Raw genomic sequence first — 21,071 nt, 5'->3', positions numbered from 1 at the left:
TGAACAGACATCTCACTGAAGAGGATATGCAGATGGCGAATAAACACTGGAAAAGATACTCAACATCGTTATACACGATGGAAATGCAACTTAAAACGACAGTGAGCTATGACTGCACACCTATCAGAATAGCTTAAAAAAACGTAATAGCACCGAATAGTGAGGAAGCAAAGAAACTAGATCGCTCATACATTCCAGGTGAGGATGTAAAATGGTATGGCCACTCTGGAAGACAGTTCAGCAGTTTTTTACAAAACTAAATATGCAATTACTATACAACCCAGCAATTGTACTCTTGGACATTCCAGGGAAGTGAAAATTTTATTTCATGCAAAATCCTGTCCATAAATGTTCATAGCAGCTGTACTCATAATATCCCCCAACTCAGAACATCACAGACGTCCTTCAGCAGGTGAATGGTTAAAGAAAGTGTGGTACAAACATCGCGTGGAATATTACTCAGCAATTAAAAGGAATAATAAACTACGGGTGCACGAATCTCCAGGGACCTAGGCTGGATGGAAAAAGCCAATTCCAAAAGCTGCATGGTTTGTGATTCCATTTATATAACACTTCTGAAATGACAAAATTTTGGAAGTGGAGAACAGACTTAGTGATTCCCAGGGGCTAGGGATGGGGGGCAGGGTGTGAAATAGGTGAGTATGTTTATAAAATGGGACATCGGGATCCCCATGTGGTGGAATCGTTCTGTATCTTGAATGGGCTGGTAGGTGCATGAACTTACGCAAGTGATAAAGATGTATAGAACTATGGACACACACACACACAAATGAGAGGAAATCTGAATAAGATCAGTGGGTTGTATCAATGTCAATTCCATGGTGGTGATATTGTACTATAGTTTTGCAAAGTGTTACCATTGAGGGAAACTGAGGAAAGAGTATATGGGATCTCTCTGTATTCCTTCTCACAACTGTATTTGAATTCAATGAAAAGAAAAAGAAAGTTAGGAAAGATGAAATAGAGACACAAAAATCAAAAAATTGAAATTCTTTGTTGTAATAAATCAGAAAAACAGCAACAATCACATAATAATTATAGTAATTGTGAATACTTGGGTTAAATCTGCCAATCCCAAACATAAAATCCCAGAATAGATTTTTATAAAATTCACCAAAATGTTTTGTATTAGATTCATTTTTGAAAAAACTATGTAAAAAAGTTGAAAATAAAAGGTGGCAAATATATAAGCTAGGAAAAATTGAAAAGAATGTTGGAGTGACAATTATAATATCAGACAAAATAGATTTTAAGGCTAAAATATCATATCAACACAGAAGAGCATCATATACTGAAAAGAAGCAGTCAAAAATGTAATGATTGGAACACATGCAACTAACATCATAATCTGAAATACATAAAACAACCAAAAAGACTATGGAAGGACATAGAAGAATCAAGAATTGTAGGGGGCTGGCCCTATGGCCAAATGGTTAAAGTTCTGCACACTCTGCTTTGGTGGCCTGGGTTTGCTGGTTCAGATCCTGGGTGCAGACTTACTCATCAGCCATGCTGTGGTGGTGCCCCACATATAAAGTGGAGGAAGATTGGCACAGATGTTAGCTTAGGGCTAATCTTCCTCAAGCCAAAAAAAAAAAAAAAAAAAGAGGAAGATTGGCAACAGATGTTAGCTCAGGGCTAATCTTCATCCCAGAAAAAAAAAAGAATTGTAGTTAGGGAGGTGAGTCCCTGTGGCCCGGTGGTTAAATTTGTTGTGCTCCACTTCAGTGGCCCAGGTTTGGTTCCCAGGTGTGGACCTATACCACTCGTCTGTCAGTGGCCATGCTGTAGTGGCGGCTCACACACAAAAAGAGGAAGATTGGCATCAGATGTTAGCTCAGGGTGAATATTCTTCAGGGAAAAAAAAAAGAAAAAAGAATTGTAGTCGGAAGTTTAAAACACTCATCTCAGAAACTGGTAGATGAAACACCAAAAAAAAGCAAATATATAAGAATTTTAATAGCATAATAGGCTTTAACTTTGGACTCAATGCACAGAGCACTCATTCCTTTTGGACACATATAGAACATTTACAAAGAGCAATCAACTACTAGGTGATAGAGGAAGCCTCAATTAATTTTATAAAGTATGTTGCTGACCATTATGCAATAAAGTTAGATATTAACCTAACAAAAAGGGAGCTGAAGAATTATCTTCCATGTAGAAATTGAAAAACATACTACTAAATAGCTCTTGAGTTAAAGAGGTGACCATGAGCAAAGACAATGAAAACACTATAAAATTAGTGGGACAATAATGTTGTAAATTCTCAAAAAACATTTGATGCAATTACAGGAAAATATTAAAAAATTGATAAGTGTGATGGTAGGTATACAAGTGTTTGTTAAATTATTCTCCATATTTTTCTGTATATTTTAAATATTTAAGATTTTGAAAACAAACATAATAAATAAATATGTTGGACATGGTTTAAGTACTACTCAGACAAAAATTTAGAGCTTTAAATACGTTTATTAGAAAATTAAAATAGTAAGAGAGGAAACTAAAAGAAAGGAAACAAGTGAGTTCAGAGTTTAACAGAAGAAGCTAGTACAAAGATAATAAATCCAAAGAAACGATAAAAAAGGAAATATAAAGATAAGATCAGAAATCAAGGAAATAGAGAACAGAAATCAATATCAGAGATAAACAAAGCAAAAGTCGGTTCTTTGACAAGGTTAAGATGACAGCAAACCTCTGATAAGGCTGAACAAGATAAATCAGAAAAGAGGTCAATGATTAAAACAGAATGAAAAGGAAAAATGTCTATGGACAGCAGAGATTTTAAAAATAATTTTAAAAATTATGAACAAAAGTTACAATATATATGAAACCCAGGAGAAAATGGATTGATTTCTGTGAAAGATATAAAATGTGAGGACACAAGAAGAAATAGAAAATTGAGTAGACTAGAAAAACTAAAGACATTGAAGTGGCAATAAAGTGTTTCCTTCAACAAAAGCTCTTGGAAGAGGATGGGGCACCCAAGAAAGGAATAAACAGGCAATGGATGTAAAAAGACAGTTCACAGAAGAAAATCGGAGTGGCTACGGAGCGATCCTAGTGAAGAAACACAACCGCAAACAGCAAGATGCCACTTTACACTTATCAGACTGGCTACAATTGGGAAGCTGGAAAATACCAGTTGAGTGCTCCTTGCTAAAGATTGGTGCTTCTCGTGTTACCAGACCCCATTCCCACACTGCTGCTCCAGGACTTGGCTTGGAAATCTGTCTTCTCTCTTTCTCTCTTTTTATTATTTTAGACCGGCATATACCATACCCAGAAAGTGCACACAGCATGAATGTACCGCTTGATGAATTTTCACAAAATGAACATACTCATCCCCACCACCTTGAGAAATAACACACTCCTAGTACAGTAGCAGCCCTCCTTATGCCTCTCTGTCATTACCCTCCTTCTCCCAAAAGCAGCCACTATCCAGATTTCTAACACCACTGATTAGTTTTGCATATTTTAAAATATAAAAATAAGTGAATCACAGTGCCTCCTTTGTCTTTTTGTCTTTGCCTGAACTTATGTCTATGAGATTCATCCATGTTGTTGTGGACTGTACTAATTTCTCATCTTCTTTGCGGTATGACATTCTAATGAATGAATATTCCACAAGTTGCCTGTTCTTCTGTTTCTGGACATTTGTTTTCCCTCCCAGGTTTTGGCTGTCACAAATAATGTTGCATGATCAGATTTACAGCTGATCTTCATTATTTCTGGATTCTGTATTTGTGAATTTGCTTGCTCGCTAGAATTTATTTGTAACCCCAAAATCAATACCTGCAGAACTTTCACCGTCATTCATGGATGTGCACAGAGTGGCTCAAAATTTGAGTCACCCGCTGTGCATGTTCCCCGCTGAGGTTGATCAAGGCATCACTGTGTCTTCTCATCACAGTTCTCATCCTGTAAATAGGTGCACTTTTTGCTGTCTATTTAGTGCCATGTTTTTTGCAGTTTTGTGTATTTTCTTGGTGGTTTTGCTGTTTAAAATGCCCCCCCAGTCTAGTGCTGAAGTGCTGTCGAGTGCTCCCAAGTGCAAGGATGGTGCGATGCGCCTTGTGGAGAATATACTGGTGTTAGATGAGCTTTGTTCAGGCATGAGTTATAGTGCCGTTGACCATGAGTTCAGTGTTCATGAATCAACAAAATATATTAAATAAGGTGTCTTTAAGCAGAAACACACATAAAACAAGATTATATGTTGTCTGGTTGATGAAAACGTGACAAGAGGCTCATGGGAGCATAACCCTATGTCTCCTTTGGGAGTGATTGCTCAGTATCCACTAATTCAGAGCTCGTGGTGACTTTATAGAACATAGCTAATGCGAATAATGAGAATTGACTGTCTATGCATTTCATTGAGTATGTAATGAGCATACTTTGGAGATATTGCGGGTTGGGTTCCAGACCACTGCAATAAAGCGAATATTGCAATAAAACAAGTCACAGGAATTTTTTGGTTTATATAAGCCAATGTATATATAAAAGTGCATATAAAAGTATGTTTACACTATATTGTAGTCTATTAAGTGTGCAATAGCATTATGTCTAATAAAACAATGTATGTACCTTAATTTAAAAATACTTTATCGCTAAAAAATGCCAACTATCATCTGAGCCTTCAGAGAGTTGTAATCTTTGTGCTGTTGGAGGGTCTTGTAAAAACCACAGTATTTGCAAAGCACAGTAGAGTGAAGCACAATAAAATGAGGTATGCCTGTACCTAGGAGTTGCGTTGCTGCATCGTATGATCAACATATTTCCAACATGAGTACAATGTCATAGAGATTTCAAGATGTTGCATTCATGTACACTCCCACCAGCAGTATATGAGAGGACGAGTAGCTCCATATCTTTTCTGACACTTGGTTCATCAAGCTTTTACATCCTAGCCATCTTGTTGATGCGTTGTACATCACACTGTGGTTTACTATGTATGTTCCTCATGGTTAGTGGTGTTGATCATCTTTTCATGTTACTTATTGGCCATTTAGATGTCCTCTTTTGTAAAGTGCCTGTTCAAGTCTTTGCCCTTTTTCAAAACTGGATTGTCTGTCTCTTTCTTACTAACTTGTAGGAGTCCTGTTTATATTTATATTCTGGAATCAGTCCTTTGTTGGTTACATGTTTTACAGATCATTTCTCCCACTCTGTGGCTTACCATTTCATTCTCTCAATGGTGTTTTATTGATGAATATAGTTCTTAATATTAATGAAGTCAAAGTTATCCTTTGTCTCCTTTGTGGTTAGTACTTTTTACATCCTGTTTAAGAGATCTTCGAGTACTACAAAGTCATAAAGATATTATCCTGTATTAATTCTAGAAGTTTTATTGTTTTGTCTTTCACATTTTGATCTACAATCCACCTGAAATTAGTTTTTGTATGGTGTGAGCCAGCAGTCATGATTTGACTTTTTTCCTATAGTGACATCTAATTAACATAGTACAATATGTTGAAAAGATTGTCCTTTCCCCACTACACTTTATCTCTAATAATGCTTTCATGACATGTCATTCCATCCTTTTACTTGCAACCTGTTTGTATCCTTATATTTAATTTGTTTCTTTTAAGCAACATTTTATTGGATTTCAATTTTTTATTCTGGTCTAAAATCTTTGCCTTTTAAATACAGTATTTATCTATTGATATTTAATGTAATTCCTAATATATTTGGGTATAAATATTTGTGTTACCATTTTTCCCGTCTCTATTGTGTTCATTCGTGTCTCTTTATTGCTTTAATTAAAGCAATACTTAAGTACTTTTAATTTTTTAAATTTCTCCCATATTTGTATGTCAGTCATACATTCTTTCTTTTTGTTTGTGAGGAGATTGTCACTGAGCTAACATCTGTGCCAGTCTTCCTCTATTTTATGCGGATGCCGCCACAACGTGGCTTGATGAGTGGTGCTAGGTGCGCATCTGGGATCCAAACCTGTGAACCCCGGGTTGCCTAAGCAGAGCGTGCGAACTTGACCACTGCGCCACCAGGACAGCCTCCAGTTATACATTCTTTTAACCTCTCTGTTTTATGATTGCCATAAAGGATTCAATATGAATCCTTAACATTTTTCTTTTATTTTTTTTAAAGATTTAAAATTTTTTTTTCCCTTTTTCTCCCCAAAACCCCCTGTACATAGTTGTATATTCTTTGTTGTGGGTCCTTCTAGTTGTGGCATGTGGGACGCTGCCTCATCGTGGTTTGATGAGCAGTGCCATGTCCACGCCCAGGATTCGAACCGACGAAACACTGGGCCGCCTGCAGCGGAGCGCACGAACTTAACCACTCAGCCACAGGGCCAGCCCCTGAGTCCTTAACATTTTGAAGTCTAATGTAAATGAGCACTTTTACTACTTTCTGGACGACATGAAGAGCTGAGACTGTTTTAGTTCTTTTTTCTCCCTCTTTCCCTTTGTGCTGGTTGTCACGTATTTTAATTCTACATATATTTTAGACTGAAAAAGATATCATTGCTTTTTATTTGCATCCATATTCACTTAGTTTTACCCACACATTTGCTCTTTCCATTGTTTTTCATTCCTTTATGCCTGTCTTTGCTTCCAGCTGGGATCATTGACTCGTTACGGATATGCTGCCAAGGAAGTATTTCAGTTTTTGTTTATCTGAAAATATTTTTGTTTTTCTTTTATTTTTGAAGGAAATTGAAAATGAGTGTATAATTTCTAGATTGGCAGTTATTTTCTTTCAGCATTTTTAAGACACTGTTTTGCTGTCTTCTAGTTTCCACCGTTTCTGTCACCCACATGACTCATCCTTTGAAGTGAATCTGTTTTTTTCTCTGACTGCTTATAAAAGTTTTGTTCTGTCCTTAGTGTCCAGTTGTTTTGCTATGATGAACCTTGGTGTGTTTTTTCCTTTCATTTTTCCTGCTTTGAGATTGTAGTGCTTCCTAGGTGTGTAGTTTGATGTCCTCTGTCAATGTTTGACAATTCTTAGCTAATCTCTCTTCTAATATTGCTTCTATCTCATTTTTTCTTTTCCCTGCTGTATTCATCATTTATAAACACAGGCTTTAAAATAATGATTATTATGTTCAAGGAAACAGAGGACGTGATGGATAATTTCAGCAGAGAACTGAAATATAGAAAAGAAAATCAAATAAAAGTTATAGAACTGAAAAACAAAGTAACTAAAACTTAGAACAGAGTAGATAAATTGAATAGCAGATTAGAAACAGTAGAAGGAAAGATTATTGAATGGAAGATAAATGTGTAGAAAATATCCAACCTGAAGCTGAATGGATGTATGAAAAAAATATTTTCATTTAAAATCCCAGATTTTTGGCTTCCAAGAAAAATCAAAATTTTTGTCAACGTTGAGTCTACATTTCTTTAGTTAGAATTGAAGCTTCACTTGGCTTGAGCTTATGAAGGACTTCATGCAGAGGGATATGTCCTTTCTACTAGCCAGTCCACGCCTGTTGATTGCTTTCTGCCACTGAGGCTGAATATCAGTTGTTACGGTTTATCTTAGCCCTGCACTGCTTCATTTATTTACATTACGTGAGTGAGTGTGTGTTGGTAAGGGGAAATGGTGGGGAAAGGACAGTCTAGGCAGATGAAATACCACCTGGAAAAGGACTTAGCCAGGGAAAGTTGGGTAGGTCTTGGGACTTAAAGAAAACCAGCAGGGTTGGAGCACAGACATGAGTGGGGGCTGTGTTGTATTGGCCCACTGAGTCTGGGAAAGTACACAGGTTCTTGGACGTCCTTACAGACCAAGTAGCTAAGAAAGACCAATACTTATTTCACAGTTACTTGATTGTATACAAATTTGACTTTTCTGAAACTTCTGGTTGAAATCATTTGTGACAATGTAAAATTAAGTTGTTAGCTGTATGATGACTAGCTAACTTTCAGCCAAGTAGGCAAGCTATTGACTTCGTCTGATGAAACGCCAATGAATTAACTTTTATGCCTTTGTTTCCCTTTCCTCTTAGCTGCAAGTGTCCGCTGCTTGGAAAAGTGTGGGAAGCTGACTTGGAAGCTTGTCGGCTGCTTATCCAGAGCCTGCAGCTCCGGGAGGCCAGGGGCAGCCTGTCTGCAGAAGATGAGAGACAGATGGATGACTCAGGGGGAGCCACCTGTGCAACCGTTCCTGCCATCCCCTCCAGGCCCCACTCTGAAGATGAGAGGAAGACCCCTTTGCAGGCATTCGAAGAATGGAAGGCTTACCTGACCCCATCTCCTCACTGTGCTGGCAGTGAACAGAAAGAGGTCTGTCCATCCTCATAGGCTCAGCAGGGCCCTACTCTGAGGGGTGCTCTGGGGCCACATTCCAAGTGGGGGCAGTAAATATTGGGCGGGCTTTGCCTTGAGCCATACCAACTTTCCAAAGTTTTAATAGCTCTTGAATATGATTACAAAATAATGTAGAATTTTTATAGAAGAAGTTGAAAATGTAGAAGGGCAAAAAGAGGAGCTGGCCCCATGGCTGAGTGGTTAAGTTCCCGCGCTCCGCTTCGGCGGCCCAGGGTTTCACCACTTCAGATCCTGGACGCGGACATGGCACTGCTCCTCAGGCCATGCTGAGGCCACCTCCCACATAGCACAACCAGAGGCGCTCACAACTAGGATATACAACTACGTACTGGGGGGCTTTGGGGAGAAGAAGAAGAAAACAAAAAGGAAGAAGATTGGCAACAGACGTTAGCTCAGGTGCCAATCTTTAAAAAAAAGAAGCAAAAAGAAAAACTTTCGGCATACATAGTTCTATTTTTGGTCTAATTTAGTGGCTAGAGTTAGAGTATATAGTCTAATATATGATTGCTATATATAGCCTACACTATATATGTCATTTATAACATATAGTTACTGTATATACTATGTATTATATATGTCGTATATGATATTTAAGTATATATTTAGAATCTATCTTACAATATATCATTATTTATTAAAATCAAACATTCAGATATATATATAATCAATATATATATAGTGATCATCTCTAAATATATATCTAGCATTGTTTTTGCCAGAACAAGATGATAATGGACGTTTGTCATCTGCTCTTTTCATTTTAAAAAAAGCTTAAAACTTGGCTTGTGATATATATGTTAACAATTAGGGGCTGGCCCAGTGGCGCAGTGATTAAGTTCACATGTTCTGTTTCGGTGGTCCAGGGTTCACCAGTTTGGATCCTGGGTGTGGACATGGCACTGCTTGGCACACCATGCTGTGGTAGGCGTCCCACATATAAAGTAGAGGAAGATGGGCACGGATGTTAGCTCGGGGCCAGTCTTCCTCAACAAAAAGAGGAGGATTGGTGGCCGATGTTAGCTCAGGGCTAATCTTCCTCAAAAAAAAAAATTAAAATGTGGGATTTATTTAACACTTGACCCCAAGGCTGATTTAGATTAACAGAAAGGAACTCCCCTCCCCTCCTCTACGCTCCCCTCCTCCACTCCCTTCCTCTGCCTTTCCCTGCTCTAGGATCCCCTCCCTGGTTCCTCTCCCCCCCCCCCCTCCTCTCACTCACTTTCCCATGGAACCCTACCACGTTTCCTTTCGATGAAAGGGCCCTAGGGATTTTCCCCCCAATTTTAGTGCCATGACAGGAGACTTTAGAGCTGTTTTCTGGCCAGGTTCCCAGGTGTTCTGAATATTGAAAGGAAATAAAGGCGTGGTGAGGCTGGAGGAACCTGTCGCTACATGTCTCACATTTGACGTTAGCTGTGTCCCCTCCTGGGGCCTTTGCCTCCCGCCCTGCCTGCAGGACCTTGGTCTTTCCAGAGCAGGCACTCGCTGACAACGTGTGCTTACAGTCGCTGCCTTCTGGACCCCTTGGAATATTGGTCCTATATTTGAATTGAATAACCTTATGAGCAAGCAGGCTGTTGTCACTCTCTGGACTCCCGCTGGCCTCGTGAAATCAGGCTCTAAACTGAGCTGTAGATGACCTCAACTCCTTTGTCTGCCGAGGTGTTGCTCTTGGCAGAGGTGTTGAAGGCTTGCCACCTGTTGCAGTTGGCCTTGAAAGAATATTCTGGTACGGAAGGAAGTTCTGCCTAAGCAAGGGGCTAGGAGCCCTGAGTGGAAGAAGCTGCGGGCCCTGGAGTGAGTCTTTGAAGGTGGGGCTGGCTCTCCAAAGTGGACTCCCAGGAGCTCAGTGACAGGACAGGCAGGAGCCAAGCCAGTATGTGAGGGGGTCTGCTGGGACAGTGGACACCTCTGGCGGTCAGGACTGATTCAGCAGTTTCCAGCATGTGGGAGGTCGACTCCCTTCCTCCCTCCCTCCCTCCCTCTCTTCATCTTTCCTTCCTTCCCTCCTCACTGTGCCTATGTGTCCCTCCAGGCTCTTGGAGGATGACTTTCCTAGGGGTAGGAGGGTTATTCTTCCTCCATAAAATTATAAGCACCTGCCAATTTGCATAACGTAACAAGCACCTGCCAAGCTGGCTATAGGAAAACAGAGCTATGTTTGCCTAAAAGTAGGAAATTCAGAGTCAAGGATGAATACAGTGGAGCCTTATTATAGAATGGTACTTGAAGTTTCTGGGGAGGACAGGCCCAGGCTGTGACCAAGAGATCAGAACAGCTACAGGCCACAGTGGCTGCTTCTCTGAGCTCCAGGCCCTCCCACGGAGCATCACCGCCCACCACCCCACCCGCCCCCGGCTCCTCGCCACCAACTGAAACGCTGATGATGTCCTGTAGTTTTTGTTGCTCTCTTGGGGCTGGGGGAGAGCAGAGGGGACTGTAAAGCTTTGCAGGCTTTCAGTGCCATCTTCCTGCCCTGTGCCCCGTCAGTCCCGTGTGCAGTTCCTGCGTTGCTGTTCCTGGCTTTACATGCACAGAGGAGGGTGGGCATCTTTTGAATTCCTAAGTGGCAGGAATGTGAAGATGGTGGATATTTTCTGGACATGAAGGAACTTGGGGGGTTGGTGGGACTCTTCTGTCTCTTGATTGTGGTGGTAGTTACATGTCTGTGTGCATGTGTCTAAATCTATAACTTTACACCCAAAAGAGTGAATTTCACTGTATATAACTTCACAAAAATGACTCAAATCTGTAAATTACCATCTCCCTATTTAAAAGCATGGTTATAGGTGTTGGACTCAGTTGCACTTGGCTCAGGTCTTATCAGCAGACAGCAGAGCGTGATGAAAGGAGCCCAAGGCTCTGAGGCCATATACAGGCAATACTTCCTTACCTGCTTAAAAAAAAACCCAAAAACCAAAAAATGAGCATAGTGAACACTGTCTCGTGAGGTTGTGGTGAAGATTTAAATAAAATAATACATCTAAAAGTGAGTGACACAGACATAATAGAGACTTTAAATTGTTTTTGTGTGTGTATCACTCTTTCGGGCAGTCGTAAGTATCGCTAAGAACATTTTTTAATAATATGCCTGGCTTCCTTTACCAAGAAGCAGAAGCGAGCAATGAGTCAGTGGAATTAGTGGAAGATATCCAAGAAAAGGAGGGTTTAATAAAGGAGAAATCTTGTTTGAATTGGATGGAGAATTGCAGACTACTGCAGGTGCAGAGAATCGAGGACCAAGGAAGGTGATTTTGTTTGCCTGCCTAGGTTTTCAGGGAGTCACTGAAATCTGGGTCCTTGGGTATTTATCTGGTGGCTAAAATGTCTATTTGCTTTACAGCTGTGAGTTGGGTCTGTTTCGGAGCTCCCAGCTGGGGCTGGTCATCCCACCCGGGTTTCTCTGTTGAAGCCTGCTGCCCTGAAGGCAGTCAATTTCTTTTTAACCCAAATCTTCCATGAAAAATTGCTGACTTCTTGTGGAGGTCCATAGGGAGATGGATTTTCAAAACCTTCGCTGTGCTCATCCGGCCCACGTGGTTCCATGCATTTGGGTTGTCCTTGGTTATAACAAGTGCTTTGTCATTAATTACAGCTTTCGCTGTGTTTACGGTCCCGCCAGGCTGCCCAGCACCATTTCCCCCATTTTACAGCTGGGCCCATTAAGGCAAAGTAATTTGCTTTGGGCTTTGTTACAGAGGAAGTCAGCGACAGGGCTAAGGGCCAATTTTAGCACGCGCTTCCTCAAATTGTAAGCACCCTCTTCTTTTTCAGTTTCATTACAGCTCTCCTGCAAGCCTTTCCTCAGACTCTGGCAACAATCAGCTGCTGTTGGCCCTGCTTTATAGACATTATAGAAATTGCACGGGGGCCAGACAGGAGCTTGGGAAATCAGTGAGCCAGCTTCCTCCGCTATGAAGTTGCTCCTTTGTACTCGCTGTTCTGGCCATAATACCTGCGTAATTCTTACTTTCCTGTCTGCAGCCTGTCCTGCTGGGGTGCTTTCTGTTTTTACTACGAGTGGGCTCCCCTCCTGTCGAGTTCCCTGGACAGCGTCACTCTCCCCTAACTTCTCACCCCAGCTGCTTCCTTTCCGAGCCAGCAGCTGCCACCAAAAGAGGCTAAAAGAGGCCAAAAAAGGACAAGCACCTCTGAGCCATCTCGCGCAATATTTGAGCAGCCAGTGTGTTAAGATGTCCGAGATGAAAGGAATTAGCCAACCAGACAGTGTAGCTTTGTTTATTACATTATATACATCCCCAGAAATTGTTTTTGATATCTCCCAATTCCTTTTTACTCAATTTCCTGTGAAAAGAAAGCTGGAGAAAGGGATCTATGGCGAAGACGTGTGTCCTCACCATCTTAAACTGATTTCTAATACTAGAAACATCTGCAGTGGTCAAAAGGGCTTCCTCTTCAGTATTGGCTGGTGCAGACTGGATTCTTGCTTTTCTATCACTTCCTGGCTCGCTTGAGCTCTCAGAGGATCAGTTGCCAGTGAAAAGGGGTGAAAAGAGCAGACCCTGGACCACATGATGTCTTGATAGCTCTTTCACCTCCGAGTTTGTGAAGACAACACTCAGGGAAAATTCTCACTTACCTATCAGCTGGCTTTACTCTTTTTGTCTAATGCCTTTTGGAAGAAAATAAAGAGCTGGGGCGTGATAAGACGTTGTACCTTCATTCCAATTTAGCATTTTGTCCTGCAAACCCAGCCGTCTTATCCCAAGAGCAGAGCGGTAGAAGTAATGAGGATGCAGTCGGGATTGGTGCCTGACTGATTAATTAAAAAGCCAGAGAATCACAAAAAGTGATACATGTGCATTTTAACCTTTTTATTTTTTTTTCAGTAAACACATGTATTCATTTACTAATCATTTTCGAGAGGACCAAGACTTTTGGTTTGTATAGGTCTACTGTCTGGCTTTTCACATGGTCCTTCTGGCATAATCCTCAGCAATACTGCATCATCTACAGTTCCCAGCTTGGGTTTCTTTAAAGTGGACTGGAAATTTAAAGAGCGCTTGCAAAGCGATCCTCAGTCTTTTCTTCTCCCTCTCTTAAATATTATTTTTTCCAAAATTTTCTACTTAGTTATATGGAGATAAGAACTCCCTTTCCACGCTAATAATTCATTGCTTTACATAGTATTTATTTGAATTATGTAATTAGAATTTTAGGTACAACTGGCATAAAAGGGTTTAGAAGCAAACACAACTCGACCAATAGGAACAGAAGTGCGCAGGCTCACAGGGGCTCCTCCCAGCCCGTCTGGTCCCTGCTTTAGTCTGAGAGGGAGGAGAGCTGCAGGACAACCTGGCAGGTGGTAAGAGAGGCATCTACTGTCATCAATGGGCTGACTCCCGCTGGTTCTCTCAGTTAATTAACGTCGTCAGCTTGTCAGCTTCCTTCACCTGCCCAAGGGAAGGAAGTGGACTCCTCTGATCTGCCTGCTTTCCCTCCTTTTGGAAAATGATGGCACCATTTTCTGTGCTGCAGGGTCTCACCGTGGCACTTCTTCCCCTAATTAAACATAGTTCCGTGCTTCTGGGGAAAACAACCTCCGGGCTCTTGGAGTCTCTTTCACTTTGGAAATTCCTTGTCCTTCACTGATGAACACTGAGGGATGGACAGAGGACGGTCACCACCTGGATGGCAAGGGCTAACCCAGCATTTGTGACATAGGAGGCTTAGCTAACGAATGTGCAGAGGTTTCTTTTGAGTGGCTGAGAGATTTTTAATCCTGGGTTTCACATTTCCGGGAAATGAACTCCCAATCTGCCCCCTTAGCATACCTCTCATACTGAAGCTGTGTTTGAAGCACTCGCCTCTTGGGGGCCAGGGCAGTTAAAATCAGGAACTTCTTGTCCCGCAAAAGCTAGTTATCAGATCTTCCTGCCTGTTTTAGCTTGGAGCAGCGAGAGGCCTGGAATGAAATTCTAGAGGGTACAGCATGCTCTGCTTGTAAAGGGTAACATCCAGAACCAGGGTTAAACGCTGGCATTTAAAAACAATAATTCTCGTCGTCTCATAGTGGCATAGTTTACAAAAAAAACACTTAGAAATTCACAATTTTCTTTAATCTAAAATGAACACAGATGAAAGTTGGCATTTGATTCTGTTCTCATGGTCCCTCTGTGGTTCAGGATTTCTTACAACAGGCAGCTTGCAGAGCACATCCCCCTTAAACAGAATTCTCCCAGCTGTGTTCTATTTTCATCTTCTTATCCACAAGAGTCTTATGGTTTGACGGCACTATTCCCAGAATCTGAATCCTGTGTTAAGCAGAGAATATTTAGGTACCTGTTGATGCTATGAATCTCATTTACAACTAGGTTTTTCCTCAGAGGTTCTGAGAGTTTGGCCTTCTTCAGCTTTGATGTGCTGAAAGGAAAGCGGTCCACATTCTCTTGAATGACCATGTAATATAAAATATAGCTTTCAGACTGCCCTTATAAATGAACTAGAAAGCATAGGCCAATTAGCATACACGAGTTATCAGCCAAGTTCTTTTATCAACTGTTTTGGTCGGTTAATTGGTTCTATTTAGAATTGTTTCTCCATGCCTTCTGTGTAATGAGCATGCAGATACCAGAAGACGATTCATTGCTGGCTCTGCCCTAAAGACATCTAAATATTTCAGATGCTTGCCTTAGCCCTTAAAACATCTGGATGCTTTTAAAAGAAATATCCACTTACTTAGGGTGTTAGCAATATAATCTGGATATTGGGATGAATACTTACATTATATCGGGTAATAAAGATGTACCTTTAATGTCATAATTTGTGCCTTTCTGCTTGTTGACATTTAGACAATGACTGTAGAACACAGTGTTTATGTGGAAAGACGAATACTTATAAAATCTACTTCAAATAGATGTGAAGATATTCTTTGCGGTATGGACAGGAGTTTGAGGTAAATATTCTTTATGTGGACAATAAAAAAAAAAAGAGAAAACCATATAGCATTCCTGGAATGTATTTACCAAGCAAGTATTTTGGAAAGCGGCCCAAAGGAACATATTTAAGGCTGAGATTTTTAATACGGAGCTAAGGAAATGCTTTAATGCGCCAGCTAAGCTCACGGAGGGAGGAAGTCACATCTGGTTTACCTCAAGCTATAGGAGAGGGAATGGAGCTTAACAGAGCAAACCTCACGAGGCTCAAGCCACATTTTCGGTTTGTAAGTATGTATGCACGCAGTGTGGGGTTTTTAGTTTTTTCAAACTTAAGTACCGCTGTGGCTCAGCAATCCGTAAATGCAAATGGCTTGACGACCATAAGGAAGAATGTTCAGTCATCTGTCCTGTGTTTATTATATAGCCTTTGACTTTCACTGCAGGAGTTAAATATTTTTATAAGTAGGCAACTGTTGCTGATGCCTTATTACGTGTCCAAGAAAAATAAGGATCTGAATAAGCTGGTTGAGTTAGATCGAAGGGTAAGATATTTAAGATGGGGGCTCCTTCCCACACGTCACTGATCCCCAGCAAGGGTGGACACAAAGGATGCTCTAAATGACAGCATCCAGTGCAATGCGTTTCCCACGTCAAGTATAAACCTGAAAGGTACTTGTTGATCTTCTCAGGTTAATTTTTAAATCATACCAATACTTCTTACTTCAGTCAGGAGGGTTTTCTTGTTCTATTACTTGATACCATTTCACACCTCATACTACCTCTCCCTTTAGAACTACTTTTGACAGCGTTTTAAAAAGTCAGCGATTTAAGTATTCTTGATCCTGTGACTTAACCCAAGGAGTAGCCTGTCTGCTCAGATTTGTGGCAGATCACTACTGATGAATAACATTTCTGAAAAGGTATGCTCTGTTAAGTGCGGAAGACTAGCATAAGTAAAATTGGCAGCTATAGCAGTACCTGCCTAACTAGCAATTTTTTTTTTAGGAAGATTAGCCCTGAGCTAACATCTGCTGCCAATCCTCCTCTCTCTCTCTCTCTCTCTTATTTTTGCTGAGGAAGACTGGCCCTGAGCTAACATCTGTACTCCTTTTTCTCCCCATACTTTACATGTGGACGCCTGCGACAGCATGGCTTGACGAGCAGTGTGTAGGTCCACACCAGGGATCTGAACCAGCGAACCCTGGGCCACCGAAGTAGAACGTGCGAACTTAACTGCCACACCACCGGGCTGGCCCCCTAACTAACAATTTAACCTGAACAGTTTCCTGTTCCAAATACATCTCCTATTCAGAATAAAAATAATCAATATGATTTCCTCATCACTGTAGATACAGCTGATGTGATATTCGTACCAGATAACCAGATGTTTGCTTTTATCAAAACAACTATTATTATTATTTAATGTATCTCCTACCCTTTGAATATGAGCTCTAGTTTTAAAACTTTAAATGTCAATATTTTCCAAATTTCAAAGGCAAGGACTTAACCTTGTTTACAGGAAATACCAGTAAGTTAAAAAGTCCTTGGACGCCCTGGCCATGGAGTCTGTGACAGTGTTTTTCACCAGTGTGTGAGGTTTAGGCATCCACTCAGACTAGCAACTGAAATGCAGTTTTGGATCTGAGTCTAAATTCTCATAGACAAATGTTTCTAGAAAGTCATTTTAATGGAAAGATTCTGCCTGACAAAGGAAATCCTGCTTTTTTTTTTTTTTTTTTTTTTTTGCGGAAGATTAGCCCTGAGCTAACATCTGCCACCAATCCTCCTCTTTTTGCTGAGGAAGGCTCGCCCTGAGCTAACATCCATGCCCATCCTCCTCTACTTTATATGTGGGATGCCTACCACAGCATGACGTGACAAGAAGTGCCATGTCCGCACCCAGGATCTGAACTGGTGAACCCCGGGCCGCCGAGAAGCAGAACGTGCGAACTTAACCGCTGTGCCACGGGCTGGCCCCCCTATTTTCCTTTTTAAATCACTCTTCCCGAATCTGGTGAGGAGGGCAGAAATCTGACATCAGCTCTAATTCAACACAGCTGAAAATTTCTGCCCAAACGCTCAAGTCTACAGGTTCTGATCACGAGGTGAGTTACTCAGATCATGTTTGAAATATCGCCTGGCCGAGTTGGTGCTACCGAATCACACCCATGTGGAGGGACGGGAGGAAGCCTTAGGGCTTCATCCCAGGCTAATAAAAGACGCATTTGTACGGAAGTGCGGTGGCGGGCACACAGCATCTGCTGGCTCTCCTGGCTGCAGGAGAATTAGCCTGGGCAAGGCTGCTCCTGGCTGCATCAGGAGAAGGGGACTGTGTTCAGAGAGGTCTTCTCATCAGTCTCCTGCCTGGCTCATCACATACTGGATGAGAGGATGCCTTGGATCATGTAGCTGGAGAAAGTGTAGCTTCCTCAAGACCTCATGAGAATGAAGAGTCTCCATTCATTGCTTCAACAAACATTTACTGAGCACCTTTTAAATGCTAGGCAGGTTGTTAGTCGCTGCGGCTGTAGGGATCGCAGGACACCATTCTGCTACCGTCTAGTAGGGAAGACAGACAGCTGTATGCCCAGTGAAGAAGTGCCACGCTCGAGGGAAACACACGGTGCTGAAGGAACACCCCTAACACAGGGTTGAGGTGGGGCAGGAGATTCAGGGATCCAGAAGCATTCCTGGAAAAGTGGAATCTGCAGGGTTTTGAAGAAAGAGGCGGGTACTAGCCAGGCAGTGGCGGGCAAAGACTCAGTAATGAGGCCATTTACCTGGTACAGCTCTTTTCATCCTCGCCCGTGGAGAAAATAGTTACTTCTAGGGCTAAATGATGGGAGGGATGCATAGAAAGAAAAAGTCATAATTTGAATTGCTGAAAAGACTGCCTGATGGGGCAAATTACTGGAGAGTTTTCAAAGACACTTTGAAATGCCAAACAACCTGTACTTTACCCATTCAGAATCGCAAATCCTACAAAACTCTATTTCAGCTAGGAAGGCCAGTGACTTTGTAGTGGGCGATATTTTAATTATCAAGTATCAGTCATGTAGGGGTTTTTTTTTGCCACATTTAATTTGATAATAAAAATGGAAGCCAACATTATAAATTTCGCATGGAGAGGAGGCCACTGCATGAAGAGCTACTGGACGTGGTTCAGAGAACGTTCACTTGGAATCTACCAAGGTGGTGGGAGATGAGAGATCAAGGCTCTGATATTCTGAGGAAGAGGAAACTCTTGCTGCCCTTCCCGTGTGACTCACCTGCTTTTCTTTGCTTCCAGCCTTGTTTTTAGGGACATGTAGACCGAAGGTCCTGTCCCTACATTGCATCACCATTGCATCCCAGGTTGTCCTGCTTGCCATCATCGCCACCTCCAGTCGATATGTATCTGAGTCCTGGAAAGAGCCCAGCCCGCAACCTCCCTTAATGAGGCTGAGCCCTGCAGGAATCAGAACAGACTTTGCAGAGTTCCCAGGGTAGAAGGGAAGAGAGGTAATGTCTTTAGGTGCTGTTTGCTCTCTGATTTATTTCTGTCACTGCTTTGTAGCCCTCTCCCACTCTGGGCCAGCCCCACAGAAATCCCCTTCTGTTTCCCTCAGTGTGGCTAAGTCGGATCCAGAGGAAAGAAAGGGCTAAATATGAGGAGACCTGCAGCTCAGACCCCATCCTGCCACTTTCTCATTGTGTGACCTTCAGCAAGTCACAGGAGTCTTTGTGACTCTTTCTGCGTGTGCAAAAGGAGGAATTGAGCTGGGTAGTGCCTAAGATCCCTGGCAGCTCCAGTGCTGTCTGCTTCAAGGTACTAAGATCCTTGGGGAAGGGCTCATGACATTCTTAGCAGCCCTGACCAGGGTGGCCCTTTGGAAATGCTTGCATTTGATGTTCTGGGAAAGAAGGTGGGTGTTAGGTGGGGGGCTCCACCTCTCACACAGTTAGGTCCCAAGCGGGGGCCTGCTGAACAGTACACTGACTTACCGTTCACTATTTTGGCTTAAACAGAAATGCCGGTGCTTCCAAAGCTTTTATTGAGACGAGCTTTGAAAAGAAGCTTCCTTTCTTTTGTGACCAACAAGCAAACAAATCCACTCCAATAGCTCTTATTTCTTTTACTTGTTTTTCTCTTTCCACCAAGACTCAGACAAATAAAATGGATGACATCAGAAATGGAGGTAGCATTGACAGTAGAGTCTCTGCTCTCCAGCCGTGGGATCTCTGCAGAGCAAAACCTAAAACCCACTGGCTTAAAAGAACACACTTGAGAAGGGTGTTCTCAAAGCAACAGAGAAAGCAGTGGTAGCAGAGCACACTGGATGCTTCTCAGAGACTCTGCCACCCCATGTGAACGTAGCGTGTGCACAGCCACATTCCAGGAGGACATAACCATTTAAACGGTGCAGTGACTTTGTCGTTCATTCCATGCTGTGAGTGTGCCCCAGGTGAGTGTGAGATCCTGCACAGGAATCCGCTTATTTCTTACCCTTCTGCCTCTCACCATGGGAGCGCCTTGCTGTGCTGAGTGTCTACTAAAGAAAGAGCCATTTCTCCCAAAGCTAGAAGCAAGCGAGGCCCTGTTGGTCGAATTACAAGCAAATATGTCGCTCAGAATGCATTCCTGCACTGTTTAATAGCCTGCACATTCGACCCGGAGCCAGGGATCCGGGACCACTGACCAACAGCAGTGGCCACTCCTTAACATCTCTTTCTTGCTCTTCTCAGCCTCAGAGCCACAGCTCCCAGCAGGCCTAGGACCTCCCACCCTGAGACAAGTCTGGGCATTAGCACTTCAATAAGCTTCAAATCTAGTCAGTCTGGGAAATTGCTCTTTAGCTAGGGGCCAATGAGGGTGCACTTCCTGCTACTGTTTGGCAACAGTCCTGTCCACCCACGCAGGCTCCTGTGTAGGGTATAACCCGTGTAGCTTGCTGTTCTAGCTACTGTGGCTGCATAATGAGTCGCCCTCAACTTAGTGATTTAAAACAACCATTTATTACACGAATGGATCTATGAGTCAGGTATTCAGAAAGGGCACTGTGGCGAGGGCTGTCTCTGCCCCACAGTGTTTGGGTGTTAGCTGGATGACTTCAAGGTGGAGCCTGGAATCATCCGAAGGCTCAGTCCCTTCCATGTCTGGCTGTTGGCAGGGGCCTTAGCTGGGGCTCTCAACCACACACCCACACATGGCCTTTCCATGTGGCTTGGGCTTCCTCACAACATGGAGACCTGGTTCCAGAGCAAGTGATCTGAGAAGACCGCTCACCTATTATGATTTGGCTTTGGAAGATAGGCATGTCAACTTTGCTGTGTTCTGTTCTTTGAAGGATCCTCAAAGGTCCACCCAGGTTCAAGGGGAGGAAGTAATAAATTGTTTCTTGACAGCAGAGAAGCAAGGTTCTGGAAAGCCATATTGCCAAGGCTACACGTACACTCTGCCTTCTCTGGGTACAGCGTTGGAGGTAGACAGGGACCTTCTGCCTCGCCCCTCAAGTTCAGGGTTAACAGGCAGGACCTCTGCGACTTTGTGCAGCTGATACCCATGACTCTGGTCCTGCTCTGCCGTGTGTGGACAAACAGGATTCCTTTGAGCAGAGCAGAATTTTTCATCAGATTGATAGAAATATTTAAATCTACCCTCTCTTGAGCTATCACTTCTCAGTTTAGGTCTTAAACTAATTCTATTCCCAGGATTGCAAATGTGAGCATTATAGGAAAGCCATAAACCCCTCAGATAATACTCTCTCAGGTCACACTCAGTATGTTTTCAGTTCAGAATCAGAATCTGTCAGGATAACAAGTAGTGGTTTGTGCAAAAGCCTGGTAGTGATTCCATAACTTGGAGAAA

General features: G+C 42.3%; 1 protein-coding gene across 6 annotated transcripts in view; it reads left to right on the top strand.

The window, feature by feature from the left end:
- The window catches only part of DISC1 (DISC1 scaffold protein), a 339,947-nt gene that overhangs the window by 301,948 nt on the left and 16,928 nt on the right, over positions 1-21,071 (top strand). For all 6 annotated transcript variants that reach the window (XR_011423792.1, XM_070229105.1, XM_070229094.1 and 3 more), the window contains one exon: positions 8,003-8,279. Coding sequence is in view for 5 of the 6 variants with exons in the window: in XM_070229105.1 (XP_070085206.1) it covers positions 8,003-8,279 (277 nt within the window). In the remaining variant the exon portion in view is untranslated. Of the gene's footprint in view, positions 1-8,002; positions 8,280-21,071 lie in introns of those variants that run through there.

Source organism: Equus caballus, chromosome 1 (genome assembly GCF_041296265.1).
Source record: "Equus caballus isolate H_3958 breed thoroughbred chromosome 1, TB-T2T, whole genome shotgun sequence".
Classification (NCBI taxonomy): domain Eukaryota; kingdom Metazoa; phylum Chordata; class Mammalia; order Perissodactyla; family Equidae; genus Equus; species Equus caballus.
Note: the sequence above shows the minus strand (reverse complement) of the source record. Positions and strands in the feature narration are given on the sequence as shown.